Raw genomic sequence first — 14,406 nt, forward strand, 5'->3', positions numbered from 1 at the left:
ACCACATTAACAAAATGAAGGATAAGAACTAAATGATCATCTCAATAGATGCTGAAAAAGCATCCGACAAAATTCAACAACGATTCATAATAAAAACTCTCAACAAAATGGGTATAGAAGGCATGTACCACAACATAATAAAGCCATATATGACAAACCCACAGACAACATTATACTTAATAGTGAAAACCTGAAAGGTCAGGAACAATACAAGGATGCCCACTCTCACCACTTTTATTCAACATAGTACTGGAGGTCCTAGCTACAACAATCAGACAACACAAAGAGATAAAAGGCATCCAGATTGGTAAGGAAGAAGTTAAATCATTGCTATTTGCAGATGACATGATATTATACATAGGAAATTCTAAAGAATCCACCAAAAAAAAACTATTAGAACTAGTAACTGAATTCAGCAAAGTTGCAGGATACAAAATTAATACACAGAAATCTGTTGCATTCCTATATACTAACAACAAACTAGCAGAAAGAAAAATCAGGAAAACAACTCCATTTACAATTATATCCAAAAGAATAAAATACCTAGGAATAAACCTAACCAAGGAGGTGAAAGACCTTTACTCTGACAAAGACAAGACACTCATGAGAGAAATTAAAGAAGACACCAAAAAATGGAAATTATCCCATGCTCATGAATAGGAAGAATTAATATTGTCAAAATGGCTCAAAGCAATTTACAGATTCAATGCAATCTCTATCAAAATACCAATGGCATTCTTCAATGAACTAGAACAAATAGTTCTAAAATTCATATGGAACCACAAAGACCCCAAATAGCCAAAGCAATCCTGAAAAAGAACAAAGCTGGGGGGATTATGCTCCATGACTTCAAACTCTACTACAAAGCTACACTAATCAAAACAATTTGGTACTGGCACAAGAACAGACCCATAAATCAATGAAACAGAATAGAGAGAGATCCTAGATACATATATGGTCAATTAATATATGATAAAGGGGCCATGAATATACGATGGGGAAAAGACAGCCTCTTCAACAGCTGGTGTTGGCAAAACTGGACAGCTATATGCAAGAGAATGAGACTGGATTACTGCCTAACTCAATACACAAAAGTAAACTGAAAATGGATCAAAGACCTAAGACACGAAACCATAAAACTCTTAGAAGAAAACATAAGCGAAATATCTCTTGAACATAAGTATGAGCAACTTTCTCCTGGACACATCTCCTCAGGCAGGGGAAACAAAATAAAAAATGAACAAGTGGGACTACATCAAACTGAAAAGCTTCTGTACAGCAAAGGACACCCTCAGCAGAACAACAAGGCATCCTACAGTATGGGAGAATATATTCGTAAATGACTCCTCTGATAAGGGGTTAACTTCTAAAACATATAAAGAACTCATAAGCCTCAGCACCCAAACAACAAATAACCAGATCAAAAAATGGGCAGAGAACCTCAACAGACACTTCTCCAAAGAAGAAATACAAATGGCCAACAAGCAAATAAAAAGATGCTCCACATCGCTAATCACAGGGAAATGCAAATTAAAATCACAATGAAATATCACCTCACACCAGTTAGGATGGCCAACAAGCAACAACAGATGTTGGCGAGGATGTGGAAAAAGGGAAACCCTCCTACACTACTAGTGAGAATGTAAATTAGTTCAACCATTGTGAAATCAATATGAAGGTTCCTCAAAAAACTAAAAATAGAAATACCATTTGACCCAGAAATTCCACTCCCAGGAATCTACTCAAAGAATAGGATCACAGATTCAAAAAGACATATGCACCCCTGTTCATTGCAGCACTATTTACAATAGTCAAGACATGGAAGCAACCTAAGTGTCCATCAGTAGAAGAGTGGATAAAGAAGATGTGGTACATATACACAATGGAATATTATTCAGCCATAAGAAGAAAACAAATCCTACTGTTTGAAACAACATGGATGGAGCTAGAGGGTATTATGCTCAGTGAAATAAGCCAGGCAGAGAAAAACAAGTATGAAATGATTTCACTCATCTGTGGAGTATACCAACAAAGCAACAACTAAAGGAACAAAACAGCAGCAGACTCACAGAACCCAAGAATGGACTAACAGTTACCAAAGGGAAAGGGACTGGGGGGTGGGGGTGGGAAGGGGCATTATGATTAGCACACATAATGTGGGGGTGAGCACGGGGCAGGCAGTATAGCACAGAGAAGACAAGTAGTGACTCTACAGCATCTTACTATGCTGATGGACAGTGGCTGTAATGGGGTATATGGTGGGGACTTGATAATGTGGGGAATCTAGTAACCACAATGTTGCTCATGTGAAACCTCAGCGTAAGATTGTATATCAATGATACCTTAATAAAAAAAATTAGAGGGTTGGGGGGGTTGGGGATTTAACCTAGTCTGGAAGGTTACGGAAGACATCCCCAAAGAAGCGAGGCACAGGCTGAGATCTGAAAGATAACCTAGAATTAACTAGATAATGAGATAAGAAAAGAGTACTCTAGAACCCAGCATATGGAAAGCCTCTGTGGTGGACGTAGCACCATAAATACTAGGATTAGATCCAAGCAGTCTGACTGCAGAACCTAAGCTCTTAACCTCTATGATATATGGACTTTCTGTCAAGTTTCATTCAGATGGCTTCTATTTTCTCTGTGAAGTATAAAAGTTAGGATTTCTGTCAAAAGTGGGGCTGGGGTGGGAGCTTAGAGGGTAAAATAGTATTGAAAAAAACCCAAGGCAAACGCAAGTAAATTTATGAAAAATCATAAGTAGAATATCTTGAGTGATTCCAACACAGACTTTTTACCTTATTTATATCATTCTAAGAATTAAACTTAAACATTATCATTTTTTAAATGACAAGTTTAAACCACTGCAAAAATCTGTTCACCTAGTATAATACATCACAGCCTCTTCGTAATCTCCTGAGTTGAAAGCTTCATTTCCTTTTTCCTTCTCATGCGCAGCAAGAAAATCCTTTTCCTTCTCAGTTAGACCTAGAAATGAATGTTATTGGCTATAAGAAAAAATAAAACTTAATAGAATTTAAAAAAATTTTAATCCAAAAATGCTTTTTAACAGAAGCAGAAAATTATAAAATAAATAAGTTTTCCTAATTTTCTTTTTTTTTAATTCACAATTTTTAATGGGTTTAGTTTTTTTTATGATTGGTTTTGTTTTATTTTAAAAGTTCTGTGTATCTGGATTTCAAATGAAAGCAAACTGCTCCATCTTTTTGTTTTGAGGCAAAAAGAAAAAAATTTGAGGGATTTGGAGGAAAAAGGATTTGAAAAAAAGAATGAAAACCAAATGAATTACAGGAAAAAAAATACATTTGTATTTTTAAGTCTTACTAAATTTAAGTAGCGTGATTACTATTCATATAAAATTAAGTAGTTAAAGGACAGAACTGAATTTATTAGAAATGGTCAACTCTAGGAGAAAAATCCATAAACCCTTAATGGAAATCTACAGCATTTAAAGAGAATGTTTTTTAATTTGATAACTTTTTTCATAATTTAAAAATGTAAAGACTAGTAAATTATTAATTTTCCCCAGCTACCTGCTGTTACTATAGTTGTCTCAATTTTAGACAAGTGTGACTTGTTTACTCCAGTTTTTTCTTTGTAATCTTCATCAATTTTTGAACATTCCTTTTCCACGTCAAATCTTGAATGAAAAAATAATAAAAACAACACAAGCAAGAAAATAAAATTTATCATTGATATTGTGTTTGTATAACTGCATTTAGAGACACACTTCAAAAATGCTTAAGTTTAGATTATAAGTCATCTGTATTCTCTCTTAGAAGCCATGCAACTTAATGAGGACTTAAATATTATACTTAAACTGTTGAGAACTTTGTAATTAAAGTTGTGACAAATTTCTCTCAATTTAAAATTTGTGTTCTTTTTTAGTTGGATTATTTTAATTATGTTTGGTTGCTTTTATAAACCAAAGAGTGCAGTGGATTTTTATTTAATGAAAAAAACAAGTTCAAAAGTGTTTAGATGAGATACTCTGAGTATTCTACTGAAGTAACTTGATATTCTTGGTATGTTCATGTTTATAATTAAGAAGTTATTACAGTGTTTTATGGTAGAGACTTTTTCAGTGATAAATCTTATATCAAGAAATATAAAACATACTTATCCCAGTCTGCATAATCCCTCGGAATATTCTTTTTAGCTGGTCTACTTTTAGAAGATTTTTCCTGAAAGAATAAAATCATATTTTGTGAGATAAATTTAATATAAGATTAGCACGTTTTACTATAAATGTAATATGAAGTATTAGATTAAGATACATGAATTGAATAGATAAGAAAAATAGGTACCCTTGAAGTTATAACAACTTCAGTATTATAATTATTACCATAATACTACAGAGCAGATGTAAAAATGATTTTTTTGTATTTAATCCTGGAAGTAATTTTAAAGATTTTAAGTACATATATGAAATTTTAAAACTTACATGTGTTAAATATAATTATTAGTGATTTTCTTATACTAAAAACACACTAAACTATCATTCATTCTTTTAAAACCTAGGCATTGGAGAAATAATAACTATTTTGCTGTTTTGTTTGCAATGACAGACACCTAACTTGGACTAATTTTATTAAAAAGAAAACGATTGGCTTATGTAATTAAACTAATGAAAGTGCAAGCGCCTTGCTGGATGAAGGACTCACATGTCCCCTCTCCAGTTCTCCTTCTCTCCCTTGTCCCTAGTGTCTGCTTCTCTCTGCCTACTGATTTTGTTTTCCCCACTGGCTACTTGCTTTTTCCATGTAGCAGGACACATGGTGTTAAATTGTCTGGCATTAGAACCTTACAGGCCTCCCAGTCAGAAAGGAAAAGAAGAGTGACCCTTCTCTCCATCTTTCGTTAGAGAAATCCCAGGGAGGACTCTGACTGACTAGCTTGGACCATGTGCCTCTTTCTCACCAAGCACTAGCTTGGTGCACTATTAAGTGGCCCAATAGGTCACATGCCCACTGCAAGCACAAGAAGGGAGTGGGAGGAAAGCAAACAATAGTCATTATGCTTACAAGTACTTCTTAAATTGTTTCTTAAAAGTTAGTCATAATCTGAAACCATTTTGAATGGGGCATTTACCCATGCACAATTCTGTAACATTGCACATTGATCATTTAGAATTATGCAAATCTTCCAAACAGTCATACATTTCATTACATGATTAAAAAATTTCATGTTAATATTTTCATGGAGCTCATCGGAAAAGCCTTTATGTATATTCCTAAAGCGGAAAACTTTTTGTCACAAACTGGTATTTAAGGGCCACGTAAGATTATAAAATACTCTAAATTTATACACTTTAAAGCTCAGATTTTATCACTGGCAAAAAAAAAAACACTGTCACTTGTTTTCCTTTAGGTGACAGGCCCACTTTGCTCACTTCCAGTATTCAGCCAGTTGAATAATCACAGTTTGTCTATCAGTCACTCTTGAGTAAAAATTCTTCCAGGAAAAAGTGGCTACTTAAGCTGGCAACTCAATCATGTAAGTGCTTTTCTCGAGATAACCAACATATTCCACTTCACGGTGAAATGCTTTCTGCTTACTTCCCATTTTGTCACACAGAATATTAAAAAGATGTGTCCTCAAGATTCAGGATTTAACAAAATAAGTTAGTTTCATCAGCGACATTTTTATGTTAAATTGTAATTTTTTTACTGCCAATGAATAGCGGTGGGGAAACGACGACTACTAGTACTTCCTTAATCTGTGCCAAGGCCTCAGCAGTTTTATCTCAGTGCAAATGTCAACCCAGTGAAAGAGACAAAGCATTAGCATCATTTTTAAAAATAGCTTGAGTTTCTGGACCCCCTGGAAAGCTCTCTGGGACAACCAGCGTCCATGGGCCATACTTTTGAGAACCACTGTATTTTTGTCTACCCCACTGGATGACAAGCTCCCTGAAGGCAGAGACCAAGTCTTATAAATTGTTATATTTTCAGGGCACAGATTTAGTACATAATGGGTATGAAATAAATACAAATTAATTGATTACAGGAAATGGCATCCTTACCATATTACTTTGTACCTCAATTACCTGGGCAACTTCTAATGGGGAATTAAAAGATCCAGGAAGGTAAATTATCAGACAGCAGAGTGATGAAGGGCTATAGATGTTTTAAAATAAAATTGAGGTTTCAAAGAAAAGAGTAAAACAAGTTAACCCAGATGAAGAGACTCAGGTAGCCATCCTTTCAGAAATAACAGGAATAAAGGGGAAAAAAAGGGGAGCAGAGGGAATGGAATATGTGATCCAAGTGCAAACCTAGAGACACCCTATGTCTAGGAGATAAGGGCTATATTCTAAGCTATCAGGGCCAGGGAATACCAAGCAGCTCAGTTTCAACTTGAAATTAAGTAGAATGGGTTTACAGGCCCCTTCTTTATGCAACCCATGGGTGTAAAAAGAGGTTGCATTGTGTGTGCATGACAAAATAGGCAACTACCGTGGAGAAACAATCATAAGGGGCTGAGGGCAGGGTAAAAATACATACACTAAACAGAGGAATGATATCTATCTATAAACTGCTTTAAATCCATAGTTTATTATGCAATAAACTATTTCCTCTATACCTCTACTGGGTATATAAAATTATTAACTGAAATTCTCACACACTGCATTGGATCTTATGTGCTCATCCAGACTGGTCTGAGTAGAAGAGACAGAACAACAAAAGAAAAAAATGAGGAAAGGCAGGAAATCCAAGATGCAAGTCTTTAAGGGAAAATGCTGTTTCATGATGATCTTCAAGTAATGAAATACACCCTACTCAAGAAGGTACTAACACATGGCCAGCTGAAAAGAAATCCCCAATTGCCTAGAGAACATCACACTGTGGCTACTCCAATGAAACTGAGCTACTTCCTCTAAAAAACAACCTCCACATTCTCCCCTGCCACCCACCACCCACATCAAAAGGGACTACCCTATCAACACGAAGATGGCTGGCTGAACCACGAACTGGAGGCAATTTATCTTCTGTTGCTGGACGTGTTCCAGTTTCATGAAAATGTACTGTATTTTCTTGTTTTCTAATTTCTGATACCCAACTCTGTGGAGAAAGAAAAAAGAAGGTAAATATACAGTTTGAAGTAGTTTATCACACATTAGAGAGGATCATACATCATCATAGTTTCCTGTGAGACAATCTTTTAGGGGACAATTTTATCATGCCATTCTTTATCTGTGATGCCCTTTCTACTATTTTTTTTAATTGTGGTAAAATACACATAATACAATTTATCACCTTAACCATTTCTAAGTGTACAATTCAGCATTGTCATATATATCCATATACTGTTGCCCTTCCCACTTTTACTTACCTTGCAGAATCTTCCTTATCATCCCTTCTAACAAGCTTTCCCTGAACTTCCTGGTTGGATTAAAAGGGCTCCTTCTCCATGTATTAGCATAAAGATTCAAAATAATCTACAGTTGACCCTTAAACAGTGTAGGGGCTGGAGTGCCCACTCCCAAGTACTCGAATATCTGCATATAATTTTTGACTCCCCAAAAACTACTTATGGCCTATTATTGACTGGGAAGCCTCGCCAGTAACAAAAACAGTCGATTAACACATATTTTATATGTCATATGTGTTACATACACTGTACTCTTACAATAAAGGAAGCTAGAGAAAAAATGTTTTTAAAGTTGTTGCAAATCTCCAAAAAAAATTTTTCCAATATATTCACTGAAAAAAATCCAGGTGTAAATGGACCCATGCAGTTCAAACCCACGTTGTTCTAGGGTCAGTTGTTTGTCTCTATCACCATGCTATAAGTTTGTTGAGGGCAGCACAGTCTATGTCTTAATCTCATCTTTGTATTTCAAACAGCACAATATCTGGCATATAACAGATACACAATTATGTTTATAAAACTGAATTGTCATGGGTCCCAGGAGAAATTGAGGAAGAGAGCTGTTATTTGTGAAATTTTATTATTTATTATTCAGCAACTATATAGTGAGGGTCTGACATCTAATTGCTAATTATGTCTATTACCTGTCTAGGACACTCTTAAATTAGGCACTGGGATACAGCAATAAACTCTATTTAATCTGTGCTATCTGTATAGGAGGCAGGGAGGATGAAAGGGGAGAAACAGAAACAGGAGGAGAAAAAGAAAAACAGAAAGGAAAGAAAGGTAAAAAGGGAGAGAAGGAATTATATAAGAGGAAAGGGAGTAAGAGAGAATGGGGAGAGAGGGAGAAGGGGCAGGGAAGTGTAAAAGAAAGGGAGATGAGGAGGAGACTGGCTCAAGAAGTGACTGAGAAAGAACAACGCAATCAGGAGAAAAGCAGGCCTTGCACTAAAACAAAACTATCCCTCCTTCCCGAAAATTAAGTCAAAGAACTCTGAACACAAATTGCTGTTTTAACATGTAGATCACCAGATTTTCAAATTCAAGTCAATATAATGGTAAAATTAGAAAGCTGAAAGTTTAAAAACGTACCACTTTGAGTTAGAGAATACATATCCCTCAAATTGTTCTCAAACACTATTATTCACCCCAGTAAAATGTGCTGAATAAAATAACATAAAACAAAACAAATAAAAAACCACAGTTTCCCTAGAGTCTCTTTTTAAAAAAAATATTTCTTAAGCAAAATGAAACCATAAAAGAACTCTGAGAAACATAGGCAACTATATATCAGGTAGAGAGAAAACTTTCTCAAATATAATAGCAAGAAAAGATCATAAAGCATAAAATCAAGAGGTATGATTAAATAAAAATTTTTAATGAATTAACATGAAAAACACCAGACACAAAATTAAAAAGGCAAATAGCAGATTGAAGAACAGAACTATTACAAATAAATAGGAAACCCATCAGAAAAATCAATAAAGGGTATCTCCTCCTTGCCCTGATGTAGCAGCGGGAACGAATTTAACCTCCTGCTTAAATTCCAGAAAATTGGATAAAATACAAGAAATAATGGTTTTCAGACACTGGAAAATAGATAGCATGCAACAGTGATCTTCAAAAGAAGGAAAACAAATGAGGTAAGGCCTGCATTTGCCTCAACTTTTTGCCTGGAATTTCCAGGCTATAACATACGGAAAGGAAACCCAACATCCCTGTGGTCTCACAGCACATGCAGAAGGACAGAGTTCTTCAAGGAGGCCAAGAATATAAGATTTGGTGTGCAAAATATCCAGAAGGAGGGAGCCAGACAGAGAGAGAACTCTGAAGATAATCTGAGTAGCCCTATAACTATTAAAAGAATTTGAATTTATAGTTAGATCCTTCCCTATAAAGAAAATGGAGGTCAGATGGCATCAATGGTGAATTCTAGAAAATACTTAAGGAAGAAATAATGCCAATTAAACACAAACTTTCTGGAAAATAGAAAATAGAACACTTCCCAACTCATTCTGTGAGGCCAGCATCACACTGCTACCAAAACCAGACAATGACGTTACAAGAAAACTACAGACTAGTATCTCTTGTGATCATAAACACAAAAATCCTTCATAAGATTTTAGCAAATTATATCCAACAATATATAAAAAACATATATCATGAGCAAGTAGGGTTTATCCTAGAAAGCAAAGTCGGTATAACATTTGAAAATAGTGTAGCTTAACAGACTACAAAGAAAATCTTATTATCCTCTCAATAAATGCAGAAAAGCATTTCATAAAATTCAACACCCATTCATGATAAAAATTCTCATCAAACAAGGAATAAAAGGGACCTTCCTCAACCTCATAAAGGGTCATCTACACAAAATCTTAAGCTAACATTATACTTACAGGTAAAAGGCTGAATGATTTCCCCTAAAAAAACACTGTGTTAGAGGTCCTAGCCAGTACAATAAGGCAAGTAAAAGAAATAAAAGGCAGACGCAGGAAAAGAAGTAAATCTCTTATTCACAGATGACTTGATCCTGAATATAGAAAATCCAATGAATCTACAAAAAAGCTACTAGAAACAATTTATAAATTTAATAAGACCAGAGGATACAAAGTCAAATTAAAATTCCACTGACATGAGTTATCTAGTTTAGTCAAACTTACAGAAACAGAAAGCAAATTGTGCTTGGAGGGTCCAAGAGGAGGGGGAATGGAGAATTGCTGTTTAATAGGTATAGAGTTTCAGTTCTGCAAGATGAAAAAGTTCTGGATATTAGCTGCATGACAGTGTGAATAGCCTTATGAACTGTACTCTTCAATATAGTGTGAATGCACCAATGAACTATACACTTAAAAATGGTTAAGATGGTAAATTTCATGTAATTTGAATGTTACCACACCAAAAGGAAAAAAACCAATTAAATTTCATAACTAAGGTGATTCAGAATGACAAAAAAAATCAATATTAAAAACATCAACTTTTACAATAGCATAAAATATATGACTTAGGAATAAATTTAACAAAAATATACCAGAACTACACACTGAAAATTACAACACATTGTTACAAAAAATTAAAGACTTAAATGAACAGAGAAATATATGATGGTCACAGATCAGAATATTTCAATATTGTCAAGATGTCAGTTTTCCAAAATTGATCCATAAATTCAACACAATTCTAATCCAAACACAATAACCAGTAGTGAGTAACTGAAACGGACATTATACACTGCTGGTGGGAGAGAAAAAAGGTAAAACTTTTTTGAGAACATGAAAATGTGTTTCAAAACTCTTAAAAATATTCAATCCTTTGATCAAGCAATTTGAATTCTAATAATTATCCCAAGGAAATGACCAGGGTGGTATAAGAAAATTGTATTTTCATAAGACAGAATATTATTCATTTAAAATACCTATATGTATGTGCATGCAGAAATAAATTCACAATTCTCCTGAGTGTAAAAAGTAATCAATGCTAAGTAATTTCCACTCAAAGCCCTTTATTGACAAAAAAAGACTGGATTTTGAATAAGTGAAGTAGACAGATATAGAATGTGACAGTCACAAAAACTGGTGTTACTCTATACCTTTATATCACCATCAATTCTTTCCCATTCTTCTGCTGTAAAACTAGATGCTGTTGCTGCAGGTTTATCTTTCCTCAAAGCTCTACTTTCAGGAGCCAAGCCTTTAAGGCGTTTTTCACAGAATTCCGTAAGTTCAGGATAATATCCTTCCTCACCAGACCTTTAAAAATATTCGGAATTTTAGGGTTACTATTTCATTTAGAAATCATCTAGACCAGTGGTTTGTATGCTGGGTTCTGCAGAGAATTCAAGAACTGCCCTTGCACAAGGATGAAGGCCAGGGTGCTGGCTTCTCACTGACCTTCCTCAACCATGCAGCCCCCATTTTTATCTGTTAATCTGTGGAGCGATGCAGTGAAGGAGGAAAGGGAGCTCCAAGGACACCAATGTACACCACACACTTTAAAAGTTGAATAAGTAACATTTTCTCTCCCCTTAAACTTCTTTGTACACAAGATTATTTTAAGCTTATAAATAGAAATTCAGTACTAGAAACATGTGGAAAATGAGACCTTGTTTTCCAACAATGATTTTGTAGCTCAATTTTTTTTTCAAAGGGCTAAGAAGAAAATGGCAGAGGAACAGCTTAGAACAACATTCCTCTAATTTCAACCACTCAAGGAACAGAATTCCTTCCTTAGAGAGTATTAGATGGAGATATCGGTTCTTTTTCATTTGTTTAGGGAAAATCTATCTTCTCTCCTGAGTCTGTTTACTTTTAAGTTTTCAGAAAAATAGAAATAAATTCCATATCCAAATAAAAATTTTAAGTGCCAATGCAATATTATTTAATTAGTTTATTCATAGAATTTCTTAGAACCAACTGATTACTGTGGCTTTCAAACTCTTTCATCCCATAAATTTCTCATTTTCTTTTTCAGTCCTTGACCAAATATAAATGAAAATGTTCTTATACTGCTAAGAAAAACAAAAAAATATGATATATTTCATTGTTCCATTTCAAAAATGATAAGGTCATCACATTAACTCTGGTTGGGGACAGGCAGGGATGATCAGAGAGGATGGGACCCTAAAGGTGATGAGAGAGACAAAGTAAAGGACACAGTGATAAAGACGGGGGTCTGAGGGAAGAGAACAGATGAACTGCTGCTGAGCAAAAGGAACACTACTGCTGTCCTGGAAAGGAGCAGTTCATACTTCACAATGCTTCTGCAATATTAGGCTACTTTCCAAATGAAAATGCCTCAAGAAATCCAAAATAAGTGGCATAGATTGGTATGCCATGGGCAGTGTTTCTTAAAGTGGGTTCCCTCGACTACCTGCATGTCAGTCAACAAGGTGCTTGTTAAAAAACGCATGTTCCTCAAGCAGGGTCTTTGGGAATGGGACCCTCAAATTTGCATTTGTAACAACTCTATTTGATGGATATTGAAGTTTGACAATCACCACCTTGAGGTTCTTACCCAGAGAAGGCCCTGATTCCCTGCCTTTTAGTCCTACCTCTTAGCCTCCCCACCATCCTCTCCATGTGACCATTTTGCAGTGTCACCCATTTTTGTGGGCAAATGGTATGAAGTGGGAAGTTGTCAAAGAATTTTATCAGTGTAGGCTAGTGAGCTAACCTTACCTCCCAATGGCTACTTTCACAGCTACTTTACCTCTTCCTACAAAATGTGGAGGAAGAACAATACTCTCTTGAATACTAATCAGCCCAAGTCATATGCTGGAAGTAGACCTAGCCAGAACCTTCCAAATTAACCACAGAATCCAAACCACTATTTTGGAACCTAACATAGGCAAAATAACAATCTCAATATTTGAAAATTTTCTCCAATATTTCTAATGTCGCTTCAACTTTTAGAAGGTAACAATGTAATTAAAATTGGCATATGGAAACATGAAATGATTTTTAAATGCTTACCTGAGCACACAAAGAATTTTTTCCAAGTGTTTAACATCTGAACATTTTTCAATATACTTGAAATCCAAATGTTCAATGGGAATCTTAAATGTTTTTGTTGTTCCAAAGCCCCACAATGATGGATAATCTTTGGCAGTCATGGCTGAAATATAGTATAAGAAAACAGTTATGAATCTAATATATATTGTAATACTCAATTTAGATAGCAGTAACTACCTAGGTAATTCTTTAATATTTATTTTTCACTTCTACAGAAAAGGAGGTGGAGTGTTTTTTCCAAGGAGGAAGGCTACTAATTCTAAACTCTTAACAGTTTACATTCATGGAGCCAAATTACTGTGTACCATACATAGATTGTTTCAATCTCCACCTAAGCAAAATTGGAACATGACAAAGCAGGTTTTGGAGCTATAGAGAGGGAAAAAATTTTATCCATTCACTGAGGCCTACAAATTAAACTGGCAAAAGACATATTAATAGGAGAAAAGGTTTATTTTATTCACACATGGAGGCTCCATAGAAAAGAAAAAACTCAAAGGAACTGTTAAGCCTGGGAGCCTATATACCACTTTAACAAAGGGTGATAAATTGTGGGGAAGTGATTAGACAAAGGCAACTGGGTTTTGGTTTCTAAGAAAAGGTAAATATGGAAGAAAATAATGGAAGATAAAGGTTATGTTAGTAAGATTTGTTTATGCAGACTCATTGAAGGATAAGGGTTGTTTTCCTGGTAGTAGGAGAGAGGAGGGGACACCTTCACAAAGGGAAATTTATGTCCTGATTTTAAGCAGAAAGTGGAGAGGGCAGAGAATTATTATTTGTTAATCTTCCACTGGTGCTAAGATGGCCTATTTGAAATGGCATATTCTGATCCCTTTCTGTGCTCAAACTGCTTTTTAAGATATCTTTTAATGTGGATTTAAATGACCTGAATGACTTTCTTCTCCCTTAGCTGTTTTGTTAACATCCCAACTATGCTTGATTTAGCACAAACATCCTCTCTGTAATTCTTAACATCACTCTCTTCCCCATTCCCTGCTTCCTTACATTCCCTGCTGCCCATGCACATCATTAAACAGCTCCCAGATCTGTGTGTCCTAATGAGGCAGGTGATAGAGGAAGGCAGGCAGATAGTGTTCAGGGCCTCTGTAAGTTTCAGGGCCCTTGTAAGTTTCAAGACGCTTCAAGACCTTTGTAAGTTCCAAGAAGCTTCAGGGCCCTTGCAAGTCTCAAAAAGCTCCAATCAAACTCAGCCATTCAAAAGTACACTTAGATAGACCTCAGCTCTGACTGGTTATGCCCTATGCAAATGAAGCAATGTACTCTCAGCCAATCAAGTTATCTATTTGGTCCAGGGAGGGTGGGACTTCCTTCTGTCAGGAGGCAATATAAACCCTAGACACCACAGTCCTGACAGCATCCACCCTTGGAGCCCCTCCTGAGTAGTAGGAGCTTTATTTTTTTTCACTCAGTCTTCGGTGGCTTCATTCTTCATCACCTCTGAGACATGATCCTGGGAAAAAACAGCATCTCAGCCT

The 14,406-nt window shown here is 35.4% G+C and overlaps 1 protein-coding gene across 1 annotated transcript in view; it reads right to left on the reverse strand.

The window, feature by feature from the left end:
* The window catches only part of SPAG1 (sperm associated antigen 1), a 56,223-nt gene that overhangs the window by 39,575 nt on the left and 2,242 nt on the right, over window positions 1-14,406 (reverse strand). Inside the window, exons 2-7 of the mRNA XM_036876285.2 lie at window positions 12,869-13,010; window positions 10,987-11,146; window positions 6,962-7,087; window positions 4,143-4,207; window positions 3,557-3,663; window positions 2,885-2,990 (exon numbers count right to left, since the gene is read on the reverse strand). Coding sequence (XP_036732180.2) covers window positions 2,885-2,990; window positions 3,557-3,663; window positions 4,143-4,207; window positions 6,962-7,087; window positions 10,987-11,146; window positions 12,869-13,008 — 704 coding nt within the window. The 5' untranslated portion in view covers window positions 13,009-13,010. The remainder of the gene's footprint in view (window positions 1-2,884; window positions 2,991-3,556; window positions 3,664-4,142; window positions 4,208-6,961; window positions 7,088-10,986; window positions 11,147-12,868; window positions 13,011-14,406) is intronic.

Source organism: Manis pentadactyla, chromosome 3 (assembly GCF_030020395.1).
Source record: "Manis pentadactyla isolate mManPen7 chromosome 3, mManPen7.hap1, whole genome shotgun sequence".
Lineage (NCBI taxonomy): Eukaryota > Metazoa > Chordata > Mammalia > Pholidota > Manidae > Manis > Manis pentadactyla.